This window comes from Saimiri boliviensis, chromosome 5 (genome assembly GCF_048565385.1).
Source record: "Saimiri boliviensis isolate mSaiBol1 chromosome 5, mSaiBol1.pri, whole genome shotgun sequence".
Taxonomy (NCBI): Eukaryota; Metazoa; Chordata; class Mammalia; order Primates; family Cebidae; genus Saimiri; species Saimiri boliviensis.
In genome coordinates this window covers 128883983-128900142 of record NC_133453.1, presented here as the reverse complement: position 1 = coordinate 128900142, position 16160 = coordinate 128883983, and the positions used below count along the sequence as shown (strand labels likewise).

The 16160-nt window shown below is 48.8% G+C and overlaps 1 protein-coding gene across 3 annotated transcripts in view; it reads right to left on the bottom strand.

The window, feature by feature from the left end:
• Window positions 1–27: 27 nt before the first annotated feature.
• The window catches only part of HOMER2 (homer scaffold protein 2), a 142057-nt gene continuing 125924 nt past the window's right edge, over window positions 28–16160 (bottom strand). For all 3 annotated transcript variants that reach the window (XM_010350139.3, XM_010350150.3, XM_010350143.2), the window contains exons 5-9: window positions 10732–10838; window positions 5774–5930; window positions 3369–3479; window positions 2157–2237; window positions 28–936 (exon numbers count right to left, since the gene is read on the bottom strand). In XM_010350139.3, the coding sequence (XP_010348441.1) occupies window positions 748–936; window positions 2157–2237; window positions 3369–3479; window positions 5774–5930; window positions 10732–10838 (645 nt within the window). In that variant the 3' untranslated portion in view covers window positions 28–747. The remainder of the gene's footprint in view (window positions 937–2156; window positions 2238–3368; window positions 3480–5773; window positions 5931–10731; window positions 10839–16160) is intronic.

Here is a 16160-nt window from a genome sequence, read left to right as displayed (position 1 = left end):
ATTAAAACACTAAATTCTGTGTACATGTTTAATTGAACAAATATTTATTAAGCACCTACTCTGTGCCAGGCATTATGCGAGGCACCCTCACTGTGTGCTGTTCGCACAGCACAATCATCTGCTCAGAAATTAAAACCAAGAAAAGGAACACTGTTGCAACCATACAAACTGGGGGCAGGGGCCAGTATTGCGGATGCAGGCGATTCCCAGGCCAGAAAACGCACCCGCCTGGAGCTTGTTTTCCATCTCTCAATAAACCTCCACTAAACAGTATTTTCAAAGCCTCTCGATGTTGATGGAGGGGAATGTTGTTCTCTCTGTGCCCCCGGGGGCTGCTGCCTGGTGGACATTCAAATACTCTGAATGCTATTCGAGAAAAGGAGGCTGATGGCCTGGTGTCAAGAATATCAGTATTTGGATTAGAAAATGCGTTTTATCAGTTCCTGTGGTTGCAACAGCCCTTATGAAAGGTATGAACATCCCTGCCCTGACTGCGTAAATGTTTAAGGTAGACCTAGTTCTGGATTCCTGAGTCAGAACCTTCCAGTTGTCCACAACCTCACAAGGCCAGAGAAGTGAGAGGAGATTTCTATCCTGGAAAGGAGCGAGTGGACGGCACAACTGGTTTGGAAACACGACAAACTGTGCCTGCATTTACAGAAGCAACGCACGCAGGAGAACGTCCTAGCGCTATCGGGTCTCGCGCACACGCGTGGGACTCACGGGCGGGGCCCGGCCTCGGCCGGCCTAGTGGTCGGTGCCCAGCTTGGAGAGGCCTCGGCGGAAGTCGTGCAGGCCGTCGATCTTCCCGTCCAGCACCTCCAGGAAGCTCCTCAACTCCGCCTTCAGGTGGCGCTGTCGGCATCTGCTCTCCTCAATGTCTGTCTTCAGGGAACGCACTTTGTCTTCCAGGTTTTGATTGTCTCTCTCTGCCGCCTGGCAAAGCAAAAGGGAGAGGGGTCTGGAAAACGGAGTGATGAGAGTCGTCCTTCAAACCCTGCTGCAGCTGAAACAAACGTTCTCCATCCCACCCGAGGGCCTGGGCCAGAGCCTAAGTTCCCCAGAGCACGCCAAGCCGCCGGCACACAAGCCTATGACTACGACATCAGAAGGGAAGCGGCAGGCACTTCAGTGACCTCCTCCTTTCCTGTCTGTTCTCCTGCAGAGGGGCCAACACCTGGCCCGAAAACCCAACACCCAACAAAGCAGGCAGAATGCAGCAGGGAAAGTCTGAAATCCCCATCCGAGTGGCTAGCAGAGACCACATTTCAGTTCCATCCTGAGAGACAGAGACAGAACAGATGGGAGAGTGGCTTGTTACCCTGGTCCCACTGAGGCGTGGCCTCCTCAGCCCCAGGCCGGCCTCTGGCCCTCAGCCAGGAAGGACTGGCCGTGCCAGTGACTCAGAGACAGCCAGTCTGTGCACCCTCTGATGCTGTTACCATGGAGACGTTCTGTGGCTCTGGGCCCCACAAGCCTGTAGAGCCACATCTAGGTAAATCACACACAGGTTCTCAAAGACGAGGCAGCTGTGAATCTTTAAATGAGCCGTAAGTTTTGCACTCTTCATATCAAATAAGAGCTTTATGTTGAGGGCATACATGGAGACTTTTCTGAACATGTGCACAGGAACCAGTTACCGATCCCGGGGTTGTTAATTACACGAAGCACCGTGTGTATTTCAGAGGGCCTGCAGGGAGGAGACTCTCTGAGGTGGAGGAGGATCTGAAAATCCTCCTTTTAGGAATCAGAAATCTGAGGCTAGAGAGGAAGGCCTGCCCAAGGTCAGGACCCAAGGTCACTGGCAGGGGAGTGACTGCGGTGGCCCCACACCCTGACCCTGGGCTCTCAGGCCACCCCCTCCCTGCTCCTCACCCCCGCCCGGGTTCTGCAAGGAAACAGTCAACTACGCCACGGTGATGCACAGAAACCTTCGTAGAACTGGAAAAGCCAAAAGTCCAGTGCTGCCAAGTCTGCCCCGGGGGCAGGGGTGGATGCATTGCCACCTGGTATGCAGTTACCGCCAGCTTTTTGTGAACAGCAAATCTCTCCTTTACCATTCTCGGTGTGAAAGTGAGGGGAGGTGGGCAAATGAGTCCCATGACATTTGTGGCTTCTTGGCTGAGCCAGGATGGCTGTGCCCCCCACCCACGTACCTCCAGCTTCTCAGAGACATATTCGCATTCTGACATGAGCTGAGGTATGATTTCACTTTGTTTTCGGAGATCTTTCAGCTCCTACAGGAAAAAAATTTGAGACAGAACATAAAAGCAAGTCAGATAAAATATATTCTTGAAAATCACCAACGTGTGCACACTCGTGAAAGGAGCTTTGGGAACCTGTCGTGTTTGCAGAGACAATGACAGCGACTGTGGGAACACTTCATCTCACGGAATTCCAAGGGTGAAGTGTGTCACACGCTTTGTCACATGAAGTCTGTACACACCACGACAAGGCAGATGTTTTTCCAATTCCTGTTTCATGAGTGGAGAAAGTGAGGCCTGCAGAGTTTGGTAACATACCCACGACCTCCAACATGTGCGCACTTAACTGTCTGCCCCCTAGAAAACAAATGACTCTAGGCGAGGCATGGTGGCATGCGTCTACAGTCCAGCTACACAGGAAGCTGAGGTGGGAGGATCACTTGAGCCCAGTTCAAGACCAGCCTGGGCAATACAATGAGACACCATCTTAAATAAAATAAATACATTAATTTTTTTTTTTTTTTGAGACGAAGTTTCGCTCTTGTTGCCCAGGCTGGAGTGCAATGGCGTGATCTCGGCTCACCACAACCTCCGCCTCCTGGGTTCAGGCAATTCTCCTGCCTCAGCCTCCTGAGTAGCTGGGATTACAGGCATGTGCCACCATGCCCAGCTATTTTTTTGTATTTTTAGTAGAGATGCGGTTTTCACCATGTTGACCAGGATGGTCTCGATCTCTTGACCTCGTGATCCACCCGCCTCGGCCTCCCAGAGTGCTGGGATTACAGGCGTGAGCCACTGCGCCCAGCCAAAAAATGTTTTAAAAAGAAAATAAGTGATTACATGATGGGTCTCTAGTGGCATTAATTTGGCAGCAAAACTCAACTTCTGAGGACAGATACCAAACATGTCTGTCCTGTGAAATGTTCAGCTCCCTTGTGGATCTGCATGATTGGCTGCAGAACAGGGCTAGTGGGGAGGTGGCAGAGGTCATGGGGAGGCCTTTGCTCCGGCCTGTCTGCCCCTTGGTGTGGCTCCCAGCTATCTCTCTGCACTGCTATGCAGGCAGCTGCCAGGGCTGGTCATGTGCCCCAAGACACCTGCTGTGTGCCACCCTGCAAGGCCCAGAGGATGCGGAGGGGCCCTGCTCAGAGCACCGTTACTCACTGTCTCCTTTTCTCGGAGCTCTGCCTCCAGCTCCTCGATCCTCCTCTTCAGCTGCGTGTTCTTCTCCTTCTCTCTGTTGATCTCACTGCATTGTTCTTCCAGCTCATCAATCTTCAATAAACACCACACAGGAAAGCAAGGGTGACGGCTTATGTCAGTCATTAAGGAAGAGATCACCACAGCTACGCTTATGTTTTCCTTTAAAAACAAACCCTAAACTCATCCATTTGTAAGTTTTTCTTTGTGGCTATGAACAAACCCCACACATCCACCATGGGGCTGTCTGCCCCGCTTGCAGGGACCTGCTCTGCACATGATGCCTTAGGCATCTTTCCAGCAGAGCCAAATGTCATAAAACCTGCCTTCTAGATGCCCTGGGCTTTTGGTTTCCTCTCATGGCCACGAAGAATTAGATTCAGATTTGCTTTAGGAGCATCACAAGCAAGGGACAGGCGTCCCCTGGATTGATCTGCTTTTCTCCAGAATGATCTTTACACCATTATTGTCATGTCCTGCATTATTCTGTTTCATCTCAAGGGTTTAAGCCAGCAGGGTAGAAAACCAAGCAACCTCATGGGGCAGTGGCTGTCAAAAAGGGAAGCAATGACATTTCAAACATTATAAATCAAGGTGGCCTTCCCTGTGGATGCAGGCGGAAGGGGCTGGCCTGTGGGCCTCTTCTCGGAGGCTGAATGGCAAATCCCTAGATGGCATTTTTCCTTCCTTCCCAAGGCTGACCCCTCAAAAAGGGTTACCTGTGTGGAACAGGGATGCAAAGGCCTGACACTGTCACACTGCTGTCGGATGCTGGGGCCAAAATGTGTGTGCAGAGTGAACAGCAGACGGGGACCCCACATTCACCACAAAAGCACTGTAGTGATGACGCCCCCCTGAACGGGCAGCAGCAGTCCTTGACGTGAAGGGCACCGAGGACACTTCCCAGAGGCATCCTGCACCGAGCCCTGGAGTCTGAACTCCCAGCCACCACAGCCGCTGGAGACCACACCAACTTCCACCTCCAGCACTGGGAGGCAAGCTCGAGACATGTCCCACCCAGGGAGGGTGACACTCCTCCAAGGGAGCGAGCTGTGCGTGATGCTCTTCCTCTACTCCCCCCGCACTGCTGCTGGCTATCGGACCCAGATCGACAGGAGAAACTCAGCTCTTTTCTTGAAAATGCAAGAAAGGGCAGTCGATCCCTCTGGCAGGCAGATCTGCCAGGCCTCGGTGGGAACGTGCAAAGTCAGCAATTGGCCTGGTGCCCGACTGTCAGCACTTTCAGCACCGAGATGAAAAAAATCACACAAGACAGTTTTATGTGGCATTAGCACGGAAGTAAGACAGTGTGACAGAGGGCTGGGATGCAGGGGCCCTCTGAGTTGGGCAGGGCAGAAACAGGGATCAAGGGGGAGTGAACACCAATCTAAATGGGACCTGTCCCCCAAAACCCTGCACTGACGGAGCATACTCCAAAGCCTGTGTGTTCATAGCGGGAGAACTAACCACCATCAAAACGAGATTAGCAGAGAAACCTCAAGACCTCAGTGGGGGAGTCTCTGGCCATCCCAAAAGCACCTTATGAACCAGCTGGAGTGTGACTAATGACAGGGGAGGTTACAGGTTCATTTTCAAACAAATCAAAATCCCAGGATGTCAAGGGTGGAGAGCAGCGGGTGTACGACAGGCCAGCAGCTGCCTGCCTTCCTCACGCCTCAAGTACCATCATCTTTTTCTCACCTCCAAAGTGACATGTTTAGAAATAATAATGTGAATGGAAGCAGGGCTTCCAAGCAGGCGCAGCTCACGTCCCGAGTCTGTTTCTCACCTTCTCTCTGGGTCCCCTTCCTCCACAGAGGGTCACTGAACCCCAGACATGCCACTCTGAGAGGGACAAGGCTGACACCTCCAGTCTGTCTTCTCCTCAGCAGGAGGAATTATAAAACTTGGGTCAGAAAAGGTGACGAGTCTGGCCAGGTGTGGTGGCTCGTGCCTGTTATTCCAGCCTTTGGGAGGCTGAGGCGGGCAGATCCCCTGAGGCCAGGAGTTTGAGACCAGCCTGGACAACATGGTGAAAGCCATCTCTACTAAAAACACAAAAATTAGCAAGGTGTGGTGGTGGGCGCCTGTAATCCCAGCTACTTGGGAGGCTGAGGCAGGAGAACCGCCTGAACCCGGGAGATGAAGGCTGCAGTGAGCTAAGATCATGCCACTATATCCAGCCTAGGAGACAGAGCAAGACTCCTCAAAAAGAAAAAAAGAAAAAGAAAGAAAAGGTAACAAGTCAGTTGTGAGTTGTGTACGTGGTTAAACTCCTAAGGCAGGCAGGGAGGAGGAGGGACGTTCCTGCCTGGGCACAGGGATGAGGGCAAAGTCGGGGGTGGAGAAAAAGGGTCGTGGGTGCCCACCTTGTTGCGGAGCCGGTCGTTCTCGTCGCGGCAGGCGGAGAACTGCCTCTTCCACTGCTCCACGCTGGCCGCCGACTCCTGCAGCGCCGTGGTCAGGCGGGCGTTGCTCTCCCGCAGGGTCTGCAGCTCAATCTCCCACTTCTTTACATTGGCAGCGCTGCGGGACGGGGACGGGCGGTGATGACAGGTGGGTGCCGTCCCATCTGCCTGCGCCTCTGCCCAGCCAGGGAAGGAGACTCTACCACCCTTAAGCACACCCCTGGGGGCCCACAGGCCCTCTCCCCACAGTGGGCTGGCAGGTGGGTCCGGCTGCACTGAGACAGGGCCAGGAGGGACTGGCCCCTCTCTGGTGAATGTGTCACCCTGCAGTCTGTTTTCTTAAAGAATCACTTTAGAAGAGAACACAGTTCTTGGGCCGGGCGTGGTGGCTCACACCTGTAATCCCAGCACTTTGGGGGGCCGAGGCAGGCGGATCATGAGGTCAAGAGATCAAGACCATCCTGACCAATATGGTGAAACTCTGTCTCTACTAAAAATACAAAAAAATTAGCTGGGTGTGGTGGCGTGCAACTGTAGTCCCAGCTACTCAGGAGGCTGAGGCAGGCGAATCACTTGAACCTGGGAGGTGGAAGTTGCAGTGAGCCGAGATCATACCACTGCACTCCAGCCTGGTGACAGAGCAAGACTCCGTCTCAAGGAAAAAGAAGAGAACACAATTCTTCACGAATGAAGAGACAAAGCTAGGCATGAGCGCTGCAACGCAGGCAAGGCCCACCCCTTCCTTCCTGGTTGCCCTGCTCCCTCCTGAAAGGAGTCGCAGGGGTGGACCAGGGGCCCTTCCCTTCGAGAACTGTATGAAAGCCACGGATACCTCCAGGATGCTGGGTTTAAATAGGCAAGAAGCCAACAGCTTGGCTCAGGGCAATAATGGCCCCACTGTAACCTGTGTCTCCTCAGAGCCTTTAAAGGAATCCAGATCTGAGAGCCTAGGGTTTGGAGACAGGAATCAGTGCCCTGCCCGGGTTCTGGAGGGAGTCCTGGCTGGCCCATGTCCCCTCGGAAGTGTGAGGAGACCAGGTATCTAAAGGACACCTCTGCTGTCAACACAAAGTCCTCACGCTTCATCTGATTCTACGTGCTTGGTGAGGAGGACATTTAAAACAAAACCAAGCTGAAATCAGGTTCTCCTCACTGTTCTCTTCTGACTCTCCTTCAGTTTCCTTGCTAGGATCCCACACATCTGTGGCGCTGAATGTGACTGGAGGTGACAGGGCAGAGCTGCACGTGACAAGCCCACGGGGAGGCTTCTGCCAGGCTGACAGTCCTCTTTCTAAAGGCCCTTCATAATTTTTTTAAGTAAATACAATGGTGTGTCCGAATAGATCTGTGTTATCTTTTATTCCACACCCTCAAGGACCCAAGGACTTGGAAAATATGTACTTTCACTTTCAAACCCCACTGACTGAGGAAATAATAAAATGTTATTATCTGGTGAATTCTAGAGTTGATGACTGAGATTTTATTTTCTTTTACTTTTTTGAGATGGAGTTTTGCTCTTGTTGCCCAGGCTGGAGTGAGTGCAGTGGCACAATCTCAGCTCCCTGGAACCTCCGCCTCCCAGGTTCAAGCGATTCTCCTGCCTCAGCCTCCTGAGTAGCTGGGATTACAGGCGTGCACCACCACGCCCAGCTAATTTTGTATTTTTAGTAGAGACAGGGTTTCATCAGGTTGGTCAGGCTGGTCTCGAACACCTGACCTCAGGTGATCCACTCACCTCAGCCTCCCAAAGTGCTGGGATTACAGGCGTGAGCCACCTCGCCCAGCCGATCACTGAGAATTTAAACTAATTTAGGGAAATAGCTTCATGCCCACTCCTGTACCTCACTTTTTCATTAAACTTGGATTTGAAAACATTTATTTTTAGGGGTGAAACATTTTCACCCAGGCCGCCCACTGTGCCTTAAACGACCAAAAACAGCTCTCGGTTGGGTGTGGTGGCTCACGCCTATAATCTTGGCACTCTGGGAGGCCAAGAATGGAGGATCACTTGATAACCCCAGGAGTCTGAGACCAGCCTGGGCAACATAGCAAGACCTCGTCTCTACAAAACCAAAATCAAAATGAGCCAGCACGGTAGCATGCACCTGTAGTTCCAGCTATTTGGGAGGCTGAGGCAGGGGATCGCTTGAGCCCAGGAGTTCAAGGCTGCAGTAAGCTATGATTGCACCACTGCACTACAGCTGGGGTGACAGAGAGAGACTCTGCCTCAAAAAATAAAAGCTCTCACACTTGCCTGATGGGTAAGAAAAGTGACTGGTCACAGTTCTGTCCTTTGAAGTACCTGACAAAGAGCCACAGTCCAAAGGCAGGCGGCTGGATCTAAGGGTCACACGTGCTTTCTGGAATTCCTAGGTCAGATCACAGCTGGGCCAGTGCAGTTGGAGGGGTGGGCGCCAACCCTGTGGCAGGGCTAGCTGTGGAATATGACAGGCTGCCTCTGGTAGGCTCCTGAAGAGACTGTGACCGCAGCCTTGAGTGGAACACAGGCAGTGTGAGGTGACAGAAAGTTTACTAGCCATGTGACCTTGGGCAAAGAGTCACTTTATCGCTTGGAATTTAGTTTCCTCATCTGTAAAATGGGGGGAGTTTCAAAATGACAGCTTCTCTTACGGGCCGAATGCTTGAGACCTCCCCAAATTTGTATGTTGAAACCCTACCCCTAATGTGATGGTCTCAGGAAGCGGGGGGTGGGAGTGTTGAGAGAGAACTAGGATTAGGTGAGGTCATAAGGGCAGAGTCCTTATGAATGGGATCCATGTCTTTACAAGCGTCCCCAGAGAGCTTGCCTCCTGTCCCCACCTATGAGGACACAGTGAGGAGACTCTGGTCTATGAACCAGACCCTCACCAGGCACCAAATCTACCAGTGCCTTCATTTTGGACTTTCTGACCTCCTGAGCTGTAAGAAACAAAGGTTTGTTATTTAAGCCACCCAGTTCATGGTATTTTGTTATAGCAGCCTGAGCCAAGACAGCTTCCAAGATGATGATACAGTTTTTGTTTTTGAGACGGAGTCTTGCTCTGTCGTCCAGGTTGGAGTGCAGTGTTGCAATCTTGGCTCACTGCAACCTCCACCTCCCAGGTTCAAGTTATTCTCCTGCCTCAGCCTCCTGAGTAGCTAGGAATACAGGCATGTGCCACCATGCACAACTCATTTTTGTATTTTTAGTAGAGACAGGGTTTCACCACGTTACCTGGCTGGTCTCAAACTCCTAACCTCAAGGGATCCACCCACCTCAGCCTCCCAAAGCATTGGGATTACAGGTGTGTGCCACCAATACCTGGCCAGTACAGCTCTTAAATGGGCAACTCTGAGGAGGAGGACTTCTCAGTCTGAGGGAGACTGGGGAAAGCCTACCGAACCCCCTACCCCTGGCCAGGTGAGCAGAAAGCCCTGAGTGTGCTCATGGGACCAGCCTACACCATGAAGCCCAGCCTTTGGGAAATGCACCACATTCTCAAGATACAAAATTGCAAGCACCGTTCACACAGTAAATTAAAATCGTATCGATACCATTATGGGGACTATGTTACATTTATAGGTCAATTTAGGAGAAACTGATCCTTTTAAAATATCAAGGCTTTTTGCCACTTTCCAACAGAATGTCTATTTGTTAAACACTTCTTTTTATAAGCCTCGAAATCATTTTAAAGCTTGCCTCACATAGATCTTGCAAATTTAAGTTTATTCCTGTGTAGTTTATGGTTCTAGTTCATATTGTAAAGGATCTCTTCTTCAAATATATATTCTATGTGGCTTTTTTGTATATAGGAAAGTGACTGAATTTTGTGTGATTTCATATTTTTAATAGTTTATGTTTTCACATGCATTTCTCAGATGTTCAAAATTCAATCTTTTTTTTTGAGACAAGAGTCTCACTCTGTCATCCAGGCTGGAGTGCAGTGTGCAATCTCAGCCCACTGCAACTTCTGCCATCTCCCAGGCTCAAGCAATCCTCCCACCTGAGCCTCCAGAGTAGCTGGGACTACACGTAAACACCACCATGGCTGGCTAGTTTTTAAAATACGTTTTTCTTTTTTTGGGAAGGAGTCTTGTTCTGTCACCCAGGCTGGACTGCAACGGCACAATCTTGGCTCACTGCAACCTCCGCCTCCTGGGTTCAAGCAATTTTTCCACCTCAGCCTCCCGAGTAGCTGGGACCACAGGAATGTGCCACCATGCCCAGCTAATTTTTGTATTTTTAGTAGAGACAAGGTTTCACCATCTTGGCCAGGATGGTCTCGATCTCTTGACCTCATGATCCGCCTACCTTGGCCTCCCAAAGTGCTGGGATTACAGGCGTGAGCCACTGTGCCAAGTCTAAAATACTTTTTTCTAGACAGGGTTTTGTCATGTTACCCAGTCTGGTCTCGATCTCCTAGGCTCAAGTGATCTGCCCGCCTCAGCCTCCCAAAGTGTTGGGATTACAGGTGGGAGAAGCCATGCCCGGCCAAGAGTCCACGTTATAAATGATAAATTTGGCTCCCCAAAAACAAAACGAAGCACAGGCGCAGGGGTGTGTAACACACACACAGGCACACAGTTACCCTCTCTCCACACATGTACACTCAATCACATACATTCTAACACACACACTCCGACACTAACACACTCACGCACATTCACCCTCTCTCCATTTACATACTCACAATCACACACACATACACCCACACACTCTCTCTCTCACACACACTCACACACAAATGGATGTTGATGTGGTTGGCCAGAGTAGGGCCAGGAAGCCAGCTGGCCTTCCTTTCACCAGGAGACCAGAGTGGATGCTCCAAGCAGGTTCCAGTTTTCTCTCCCAATTTCCTGAAACCCTGTCCAGCAAGAGAGGCTTCTAGGGAAGTGCTCAAGGTGGAGAAAATAGGGTCTGGACTTCAAAACAGCCTTACCTCTGCGTCAAGGCAATCTTCAGCTTGTCATTCTCAGACCTCAGGTGCGTGTCGACTGGACCAGCATGAGAGGCCTTTTCATCGTCTGTCCCGTTGACACTGGATGCCTGAGTAGAAGATAGGGTTTCACGCCCAGATTCCTGGCCAAAGTGAATTATCTTCACACGTTATTGCTTGTCCACACATCAGCAGCAAGTCAAGCATAATAAGAAACTGTGTGTTTATGGGTGTGGACGAACCAACTCATCCAACTAGAATGTAGCAAAGGCTAACAGATTAAAAAAAAAAAAAAAAACCTAACAAAGACTATCAAGAACAAAGGAAAAGGCACTGAAGAGACCATGTGAAGCTCATAAAGTCTGTGCACTTTACTGAAAAATACCTGGGCCAGTGCTCTGAGCTTTTTTTACTTAGGCCTTATGGAGAAACCTACCAAACTTGGAGACCTGGTCTCCTGAAATACACAGGACAGAAGCCATAAGGAAAGAGGGATGTTAGAAACAAGGAATGAGGAATAGCGAATGAGGACAGAGAAAAAGTACATACTAGAAACAGAGACCACTTAAAGATCCTGGGGCTATGGAGTGTTAGATCAACACATTCATTGAAGAAATAAGAACCAGGTCCTGATGTTTCCCAGCTCCCTCACTACTGACTGTTGCTACGAATATGCTGAAGGGTTTTTCTGTAAGTCACACAACGGAGAGGTGAAATCTCATCTGGTGCTATAGAAGACCTTAGAAAGATCTTACTTAGCTTCCAATAAGCACGCGGGCAAAGGAGGAAACTAGCGGAGAGTGGTGTATAAATCCAAGTTTCTATTTCTGAATTTCAAAAAAAAAATGCCATAAGCAAAATTAAAATAAAACAAAAACCTGGGGGAAATATATGCAGCAGCACATATGAAAAACGAAAGTCGGCCAGGCGCGGTGGCTCACGCCTATAATCCCAGCACTATGGAAGCCTGAGGCAGGCAGACTGCCTGAGGTCAGGAGTTCAAGACCAGGCTGACTAAGGTGGGGAAACCTCGTCTCTACTAAAAACACAAAATTAACAGGGCCTGGTGGCACATGCCTGTAATCCGAGCTACACAGGAGGCTGAAGCAAGAGAATCGCTTGAACTCGGGAGGCGGAGGTTGCAGTGAGCCGAGATCATGCCACTGCACTCCAGCCTGGGCAACAAGAGCGAAACTTTGTCTCAAAATAAAAAAAAGCAGAAAAAGAAATGTTAGTATCTTTCCTATGTTGACAAGCTCTTAGAGTCCTCATCTTTTAGAGCTATACACTCAAATATTTATGGATGAAATGAAACATCTGGGATTTGCTTTAAAATATGGGGGAGGGGGAAGGAGTAGGTGGATAGATGAAACAACTGGCCATAATTTCCTAATTGTTAAAGCAGACCTATGGGTACAGGAAGACCATTATACAATTATGCCTACCTTTGCATATGTTCAAATTTTTTTGTGTTTAAAAATAAAGCTCTTAGGCCGGGCGCAGTGGCTCAAGCCTGTAATCCCAGCACTTTGGGAGGCAGAGGCGGGTGGATCACGAGGTCAAGAGATCGAGACCATCCTGGTCAACATGGTGAAACCCTGTCTCTACTAAAAATACAAAAAAGTAGCTGGGCATGGTGGTGCGTGCCTGTAATCCCAGCTACTCAGGAGGCTGAGGCAGGAGAATTGCCTGAATGCAGGAGGTGGAGGTTGCGGTGAGCCGAGATCGCACCATTGCACTCCAGCCTGGGTAACAAGAGCGAAACTCCGTTTCAAAAAAATAAATAAATAAAGCTCTTGAAAATCAATACCAAAAAAATGAGCACCTTAACTTAAAAAAGGGGTAGGTAATTGATATTTACAAAAGAAAAAAAACCATACAATCAATAAACATAAAAAAATATTTAATCTCAGGCCGGGCATGGTGGCTCACACCTATAATCCCAGCACTTTGGGAGGCCAAGGCAGGTGGATCATGAGGTCAAGAGGTCAAGACCATCCTGGTCAACATGGTGAAACACCGTCTCTACTAAAAATACAAAAATTAGCTGGGCGTGGTGGCGCGTGCCTGTAGTCCCAGCTACTCAGGACACTGAGGCAGGAGAATTGCTTGAACCCAGGAGGCGGAGGTTGCAGTGAGCCGAGATCGCACCATTGCACTCCATCCTGGGTAACAAGAGCGAAACTCCAGCCTGGGTAACAAGAGCGAAACTCCATCTCAAAAAAAAAAAAAAAAAAAAAAAAAATTTAATCTCATTGGTAAAGAAATAACAAAATGGGCCGGGCGTGGTGGCTCAAGCCTGTAATCCCAGCACTTTGGGAGGCCGAGGCGGGTGGATCACGAGGTCGAGAGATCGAGACCATCCTGGTCAACATGGTGAAACCCCGTCTCTACTAAAAATACAAAAAAATCAGCTGGGCATCGTGGCGCATGCCTGTAATCCCAGCTACTCAGGAGGCTGAGGCAGGAGAATTGCCTGAACCCAGGAGGCGGAGGATGCGGTGAGCCGAGATCGTGCCATTGCACTCCAGCCTGGATAACAAGAGCGAAACTCCATCTCAAAAAAAAAAAAAAAGAAATAACAAAATGAAGGCCAGGCACAGTGGCTCATGCCTATAATCCTAGTACTCTGGGAGGCCAAAGTAGGTGGGGATCACTTGAGGTCAAGAGTTTAAGACCAGCTTGGCCAATATGGTGAAACCCTGTCTCTACTACAGTTACAAAAATTAGTCAGGCGTGGTGGCACGTGCCTGTAATCCCAGCTATTGGGGAAGCTGAAGCAGGAGGATCACTTGAATCTGGGTGTCAGAGGCTGCAGTGAGCTGAGATCATGCCACTGCACTCCAGCCTAGGCGACAGAGCCAGACTCTGTCTCAAAAAAAAAAAAAAGGAAAAGAAATAATACACTTTTCATCTGTCAAATTAACAAAGCTTTGCTGATGAGGGTGTGGGAAGAAAAAGCCTTATTCACCGTAGGTGGGAGTTAGAACTGTATTATTTCTGCAGGCTAAGTTTGTGGTGTGCATCAAAAACTTAAAAACGTCCATACCTTTAACTCAACATCTCCATTTCAAGAACTGATGCAGAAACCACCAAATGCACAAAGATATGCAAGAATGTTCATCACAGTGTTATTTATATTAGTGAAAACTTAGAAATAAGATGCCCCAAATTATAGGAGATTAACCGAATAAGCTGTGATACAAACACTAGAATGCTGTCCAGCCATTAAAACAGTTTTGAATAATCATAAGGTTAAATGGTATAATGTAAAATATATACTGGAAAACTACGTTAGAAAGATACACACCAGGCTGGGTGCAGTGGCTCACGCCTGTAGTCCTAGCACTTTGGGAGGCCCAGGCAGGTGGATGGCCTAAGGTCAGGAGTTTGAGACCAGCCTGGCCAATATAGTAAAACCCCGTCTCTACTAAAAATATAAAAAATTAGCTGGGCATGGTGGTGGGCTCCTGTAATCCCAGCTACTCGGGAGGCTGAGGCAGGAGAATGTCTTGAACATGGGAGGCGGAGGTTGCAATGAGCCGATATTGTGCCTGTACTCCAGCCTGGGTGACAAGAGGGAAACTGTCTCAAAAAAAAAAAAAAAAAAAAAAAAGTTACACACCAAAACCATAATAAAGTATCTTCAAGTGGTGAGAAGGTGGATTTTTATTTTCTTTACAGTACGATAACTTTTCCTTTATACAACAAACATGTAGTACTTTTATAGTCACAAAACAGCCCCACATTAAGTGTTTTTGTAATTAGGCTGTTTAAATATCCACCTATTTGGAAAATGTAATCAAAGTGTTCATATTCTAAGAGATTCAGAAAGCCAAGTAACTGTTTGATTACTAATTTAAAAAAACCAAAAGGGCCAGGTGCAGTGGCTCATGCCTGTAATCTCAGCACTTTGGGAGGCTGAGGCAGGCGGATCACCTGAGGTCAGGAGTTTGAGATCAGATATTAAACTCAAAGATATCACTGTTATATGTGGTATTCTGAAAAAGATAATATGTTAGAAACTTTATTTAGACTATGGACCATTTCACATGCTGAATTTCATAGATCCTCAGAGATTAATCAAGAATTCCCCCACCACCACATATATTAATCTAGACATCAGGAAGGTGGGTGTATTGATTTCAGGTTAAAAGAGGTCCTTTTCAGTCAATTCTCACACTTTAGACAGACTGTTCAATTAGTATACAAAATTAATGGTATCACTTAGATCATATTAAAGATTATTTTAAAAGATTCAGGAAAGTTCCTGTCTACTTGAAATGGAATTCACATTCATTTCCATAGGTCCATGTGGGCATATTAATGTGAGGAGGCCAGGACAAGGTATTGGGAAGATAACTCAAGGCAGACATAGGTTTTGCCTTTTTGAAACATCTTAAGCCACCAAATCTCCTGTCCCAAGGGTCAGCCATAGCTCCCACAAACCCAAGGTCCCTCTCCGCATTCTCTCCCCTCCTGAGCACCGACATGTTGGGTATGTTCCCTCCTGGGGTTCACAGACACTGGAATTTCTCCCTCCCTATCTTTGCTGGCTCCCATTTCCTAACTGGGCCCATTTCCTAGGGCTCTAGCATCTGCCCTCCTCTCTCCATTGCTTCGTTGTGCACCCAAGGCTTCAGCTATGCCCCTGTGAGGCTGATGGTCAAGTCTACAGCATCGACCTTGACTGCATAAGATGGCCCAGGCCTCCTGGTTCTCTTTCTACACCCTGTCCTCATTTGCAACCCTCTCCCCAGGCTTCCCTGGCCCAGCCACTCTCCCCTTCACAGCCTCTCGACAATCTTTCTGCCCTCAGTCCCTCCCAGCCTGTGTACCATCTGCAAGCAAGCCTACTCTCTCAGGTGAAAAGTCCAAATCAACAGTCACAAAACACTTCCAATGTCTACCAACTACCCAAGAATAATTAAACAAATAGCTAATAAATAATAAACTACCCACGAATGAAGAATTTTCGGTCTTCACAGTATCTCCAAGCACATCCCCATTCCTCCCACAGCACGCCTCGGCCCACACCGGGCAGACTCCTGGCCATCTTGCTAGCACATCGTACTTATTCCTGCCCTTCAGTCTTCCCTGGCTTTCTACATATAACCCCGACACTAGGTCAGGACGCCCTCCCCACCACATATACTACTCTAGACATCAGGAAGGCAGGTGTGTTGATTTCAGGTTAAAAAAGGTCCTTTTCAGTCAATCCTCACATTTTAGACAGACTATTCAATTCCTGGCCAAGCCAGCTCTCCTGTGTGAAGACAGAGCTATTAGAACACCATCTCCTACCTGACCTCTGTTAAAACTGGAGATGAACACAAAGGTTGTCTGGTATTAAGTCTCTCTCTTGTGGGCACAAGGTGCCCTACATAGAAACTCACCTCCTGGCACAGCCAAGAGACATGGGCCCTCGTCAC